Source organism: Notamacropus eugenii, chromosome 6 (genome assembly GCF_028372415.1).
Source record: "Notamacropus eugenii isolate mMacEug1 chromosome 6, mMacEug1.pri_v2, whole genome shotgun sequence".
In the NCBI taxonomy this organism is placed as follows: Eukaryota; Metazoa; Chordata; class Mammalia; order Diprotodontia; family Macropodidae; genus Notamacropus; species Notamacropus eugenii.
In genome coordinates, this window is record NC_092877.1 from 382,673,566 (window position 1) to 382,679,565 (window position 6,000).

The 6,000-nt window shown below is 42.0% G+C and overlaps 1 protein-coding gene across 2 annotated transcripts in view; it reads left to right on the forward strand.

The window, feature by feature from the left end:
- The window catches only part of IL1RAP (interleukin 1 receptor accessory protein), a 148,827-nt gene extending 144,048 nt beyond the window's left edge, over nt 1-4,779 (forward strand). Inside the window, exon 11 of one of the 2 annotated variants that reach the window (XM_072618858.1) lies at nt 1,741-4,779. In XM_072618858.1, the coding sequence (XP_072474959.1) occupies nt 1,741-2,108 (368 nt within the window). In that variant the 3' untranslated portion in view covers nt 2,109-4,779. Of the gene's footprint in view, nt 1-110; nt 259-1,740 lie in introns of those variants that run through there. The other variant, XM_072618860.1, reaches the window with a different exon arrangement.
- The last annotated feature ends 1,221 nt before the right edge of the window (nt 4,780-6,000 follow it).

Here is a 6,000-nt window from a genome sequence, read left to right on the forward strand (position 1 = left end):
AACCGCATAGTTTAGAACAGACCTTGAACTGAAGTATTTTACATTAGTGTTTTAGAGTGAGAGGTAGAAGGAATCTGAGGGTTGTCATGTCTAACTCTCTCCTTTTTCAGATGAGGCACTGAGGCCCACAGAGCTGACATGATGTGCCCTGGGTTCTACTTGTCTTAGGTGCAATTAGAATCCAGATTTTCCTGACTCCAGATCAGACATGCTGTCTCTCAACACTTCCAATCTCTATGAGGAGGAGGATGATTGGAGTAACGTGGGACTATGGAGAGTTCAATTTTACATTGTTCAAGGTCCATAGTTTCATTCTTACTTGTAAAGTCATATGGCTCATCTACATGGCATATAGTCAGCACTAAAAGGTCATGACAATCACTCCAGAAAGAGAGCCCTGCAGAACCACTCTTCAGCATCTGCCCCTGGATGTCTCTTTTCAGGGGACTCTTCCTTGCTGACTTACTGCTTCTCTCTCTTATTTTCCTCTGGGACCCTTTCCAGCTTCCTTTTACCTCTGAGTAGCTGTTGGCTGGGCTGTGTAGAGTGGATGTTCCCTTTGGCCCTGACCCCTGAGGAAAGCTCTCATTTCAGCATTCTCACCGCTACCTCTCTACTTCTGGAGATTATGAGGATTCTGCTGGTGTTCATGAGAGCATGGCAAACTGCATAATAGGCTTCCTCAACCAGCGCATGGGTCCAGGAGTACATGCTCCCCTGTTTCGGTGAGAGTATTACAGAGGCTTGATAAGCACACCTCAGGAGATGAATTATCTCCAAGAGTTTGGTGGCAGAGAATGATCAGAAGCTTGGAAAGAACAATTAATTTGCACAAAATTTCTTCCCCTCATCCCTTTCCTGCTATAGCCATTTTTCCTGACCAAAAGGAAAAATTTCCTTGTCAGTGAAACACAGACATATCAGACAGTCACTGCAGACACGCTTCACTCTGCATTAATATGAATTTAGGGAAGGAAATCTAGGGGATAATTTCCACCTCTGAGCCCTGACCTCAGAGCAAGGAGCAGAGGCTCTTGTCTTCTCCCAAATTACTCAAATGTTAGACTGACGCCCTTTATCTCTCTCTCTGTCTATCTCTATCTCCCATTAATTATACAAATTGTGTCATGCAAAAGATATTTCCATATCATCTATATTCTTATTAAAAAGGGAAAAATATGCTTCCATCTGCATTATGAATCCATCCATCCTCCATCTGAGGGTGGAGAGCAACCCTCATCTGGAGTCCTTCCGGAGCAGAGGTAATTGTGTTTATCAAAGTTACCAAGTTTTCCATAGCTTATTATCCTTACAATGCTTTCTTCTGGTATAGAGCCTGGTTCTCTTCACTTCGCTTGGCATCAGTTCACATAAATCTTCCCAGATTTCTCTGAAAATATCCTACTTTTCACTTCTTGTAGCACAATAGTGCAACACACATGCATATGTATGTGTTATATGCATCCATATATACAGGCACGACTGTGTGTACACATATGGAAATAGATGTTGATATATGTGTGTCCATATATATATGGAACATATATATATATGTATATATAAAGTGTATATTAAAGGGAACATATATATATAAAGTTTATATTAAAAATATGTGTAGGTGTGTGCATATGTGTATCTGTGTGAATGTACGTGTATTTATATGCTCTTATGCTAGGGTCACTCAGAGGAGTGTGACCTAGTTTCCATCCACACTAACTACCATGGTCTTTTCTCTCTCAGTTGTCACAGACGAGACTCTGAGCTTCATTCAGAAAAGCAGGCGCCTGCTGGTCGTCCTGAGCCCAAACTACATCCTTCAGGGGACCCAGAGCCTTCTGGAGCTCAAAGCAGGCCTAGAAAGCATGGCCTCTAGGGGCAGCATCCACGTCATTTTAGTGCAATACAAAGCGGTCAAGGAGACCAAGGTGAAGGAGCTGAAGCGGGCCCAGAAGGCACTCACAGTCATTAAGTGGAAAGGGGAGAAGTCTAAGTACCCCCAAGGCAGGTTCTGGAAGCAGCTGCAGGTGGCCATGCCTGTGAGGAAGAGGCCTAGTCGGTCCAGCAGCGAGGAACAAGGCCTCTCCTATTCTTCCTTAAAAAATGTTTGAAGGCAAAAGGGTTGGGGAAAATCTGGAAAGAGATTTGGCCCTGGTCTTCTGGTTTTTGGGGGTTGGACAAAGACATGCTTTTGTGCAAGAAAACTTCTGGGAGTACTGTCCCCCACCTTCCTTGCCCCACAAATATAAGAGATAGAATGTGGTTTATTTAGGAAGACTCAATTCGAGCAGACACTTTGTCCTCTGGAGAGAGCTCCATGGTTTAGGATGACTGTTCTCAAATGGCAGATGTGTCATCACCCACAGATAGTGTCCAGGAAAGGTCCTGGTTGGTGGGAGACCGGCGTCTGGGATTCCCAGCCCAATTTACAAAAGCCCCTCATGGTGTTCCATGTCTGCCTCCCTCTCTTCAAGGCCAGCTCTTACCAGTCCTCCAGGGACTCCTTTTTGAAAAAGACAGTTCAGGAATGAATGTCTTACTTTCTTCTTTCCTAATCTTTCTCTACTCATTCTTTAAGAGAAGGCCAGGATCCATGGGCTCTGAAAGAATATTCCAAAACAGGGCTATTGGCTTCTGCCTTATGATATATCACCCACTACAAGCTCACTAACCTCGTGCCTTTAAAGAGTCTGACCTGTAAAACTAGTGTGGCAGGGATGCTATTATCCCCTACTGCCATTACAGGGCTGGCACATGCCGCTCTGACTCCCCATCAACCACAGACAAGGACTGTTCTTTTAGAGAACTGAATTCATAGGTCTCTTGATTCACACATCTAATGGTGCTTTCTGGTTTACAAAAAGCTTTCTCCTCGGAGCCTCATAGCAACTTAGTTGGCATTGCAGACATTAGTATACCCATACTGCAGGTGGGGAGACAGAGGTTCTGGTTAAGTGGGGTAAAATCAGGGCTAGAACTCAAGAATTCAATTCTAGGTCTGGTACTTTCCCCATTAAACTTACTGACTTCTTAGGGATGCACTAATATATTTTTTTTTATTTTCAGCATTTTGAGTATTATTAAATTTAAGGCAAGTGACTTCTGGGTATATACTACTGATCTTATCTGTAGGATCCCCTAGATCCTATTAGAAATCTACTGTGGATTCTGGGAATCCAGGATAAGAGGATTCTAGACAGTTACTTCTTCCATGGTCTTACATATAGGGGCCAAGTCAAAAGGTCTTCTTTTCAAGAGATTATCTAGCTCTTCAAATACACTCCCCCACAATCCCACACGCTGTGTACGTTTTTTTTTTTCTCTTAGAGGAATTCTACCTTCTTTTGACCAATGCCTTTAGGAAGCCACTGGTAAAGAAAGAGGCATTTCATGGAAAATGCAGTGTCTTAAAGTCGACAACAAATCCAAAATAAAATCCTCGTTGTATGTGTTTGTATACATACACACACACACACACACACACCTCCACATGTGCCCAGAACATGTGCCACCTTCTCTAGAACATGGGAATAAGAGCTTTAAATATACACATGGACATGTATGCATATATATATTTAGGTATATGCCACATATATGTACATATATGTGTGTATGTGTATAAGCAGTTTGCTCCCCACGTGGTTTAGGATTGTCTCCACTAAAAGAATCTAGCTGGGGAAGGAGCTAGGTCAGGCTCCATGGTAGGAAGGAGTAGATCTGGGATTCTGAGCCAAGTTCTCTGCTTCTGATTCACTCTGCCTGCTTTCTGGATATGTAGAGAAACAGCAGGTCTGAAAGAGTCTTAGGCAATTTTGTCAAAACCCATAACCGTATTTTTGTGTTTCCTTCTCTCCTTATTGATGTTTGTTTAGCATTTGCCCCCCACGTTGAGCATAGGTCATTGGCTCTGAAGCCCTGGTTCCCCGTCACTGCATTACTGTGTAGATGATGTCACTGTTGACATCACCTTTGTTTCAATGATGTGCCATATACGGGGCTCCTGCTGCCATTAAAAGGATGCATCAGCCAATTGAACCCAGGACTGAGTGCTGAATTTATGCTTGACCCTTTAGACAGGAGGAGAGACATCTTCTGTGCCCCAGGCCCAAGTGCCCCTCAGTTATCAGGACTGGAGTCTATCGTTCATCTTTCTCTTGATCTGTTGACTCAAATGAACCTTCTACAATCCTTTGTGTAAAACAGTGAGACTTGGTTGCTCATGAAGCAGCCTGCTCTGATGTTCCAGATGTCCTGACCTCTTTAGCATGATATTTCTGGAAGTTCTCATCCAGGGATTGAACTTGTCCAAATGCCACCTCCTGAGTCTTGCTGCTGCTTGTATAGTAATATTGTGAATTTGGAATCCAATTTCCACCTCAAAGAGGGACAGGCCGAAAGTGGGTATGTGTGTGCTTGTACTTTTGGAGGGGATGGGGATGGGAGAAGGGCAGTCACAAACAGGAAAAGGGCTTTTCTTTGCAAGTAATAGGTCTTTCTCAATCCAAATGGACCCAGAGCCCTAGAAAAGAGAAGTTATTATGACAGGAATCATAGAAATGAATGACATTCCCTTTTGTAATTTAGCAGAAGTTGGCACAAAGCTGAATCTAATCTCAAAGGTAGGTTATTGGCTTGACTCAGTTTTACTTGTTCATTGGATCTTTTCTTTCTGTATGTTTTCATATTTTGAGATTTTTAAAATCTCTGTATTTTTGTATTTTTTTCTGTTTGTTTTGTAAATTTGCTTATTTTTTAAATAAACCGTTTATTTTCCATTTTGAATTTAGTTTGTGCATATTTATTTTCTTTTTCTCTTTTAAGTTTTCTTTGAGACTTTAATTATCAAGATGATATCAGCCCTTCATGGTGGCATGTGATTTGTGAGACGTAAGGGGAAAAATTACACTTAATGTAGACTTTTGTGCCTGGGGCATTTCTGAGAACAAGTCAGATATTATATAGGAGCAAATGGGAAAACAAGGCTAGAGATGGCAAAGTCCAAATGCTAGGCAGCTTACATATTCCCTTTCATTTGACGGATTTTGAAAAATGCCACCTTTAGTTGTGTCAAATGTACCCAGCTTCATGCATAAATTTCTTTATCTCCTACATAAATTAGTCAAGAGAGTAGTAAAGGGACAGATTGATCAAGGAATCCCTCTCCTCTATGCATGCAACAAGTGATTCTCAGAAGGAAGTGGTTGACAGCCACATTAGTACTTAGTCACAGTGGCAGGATGCAACCTCAGGGCTTTTGAAACTCTCTCCAGAACACTACTCATTACCACCCCTTTAACACTCATCACCACCCCTTTAAAGCTCACCTCCCGTACCAAGCCAGGAGGTTGAGATTTAGATTCTGATCTAGCACTGGAACAGGTCTTGGAAGACATCTATTCCAACCCATTTATTCTACAGATGAAAGAACTGATGCCTAGATCAAAGCAATGGTTTACCCAAAGTCAAGCAGGTAGCAAGTAGCACAGATACTAGGGAATTTGAACCCAGAGCTTAAGAGTATATGAAAAAAGAGTGGTCATTCATAAAGATGATGATATGCCATATTCCTTCTAGCTTTGATACAGATCTCTTCACCCCAGTCCATTACTTTCCCTTTTGGGCATCACTTCAAATTCTATCCTTCATTGAAGACTCCTCAGACTGCTTTGGTTCCTCATCACTCAATGTCCATGCTTGATGCTCTCTGTCCAACCCTGGGACCTGCAAACTAGTCCCAGGGAGGAGACAAAAGACAAATGATTCAGAGGTGTTTTCATCTCCACCAGATGCATATGTCCAAAGAAGATTTAAAGAGAAGAGCTGTCATTCTGTAATAATTCATCCCAACAAAATAGGATTTTTAACTCTCCAGACAAATTGTACCTTCTACCCAGGTAAATATCCTTCCAGACAATCCCTCCTTCCACTCCATCAATATTCTGTTCACTCAACATTAAAATATTAGACAGAGATTTAGGGTTGCTATCTTTTCTACAGCTTGCC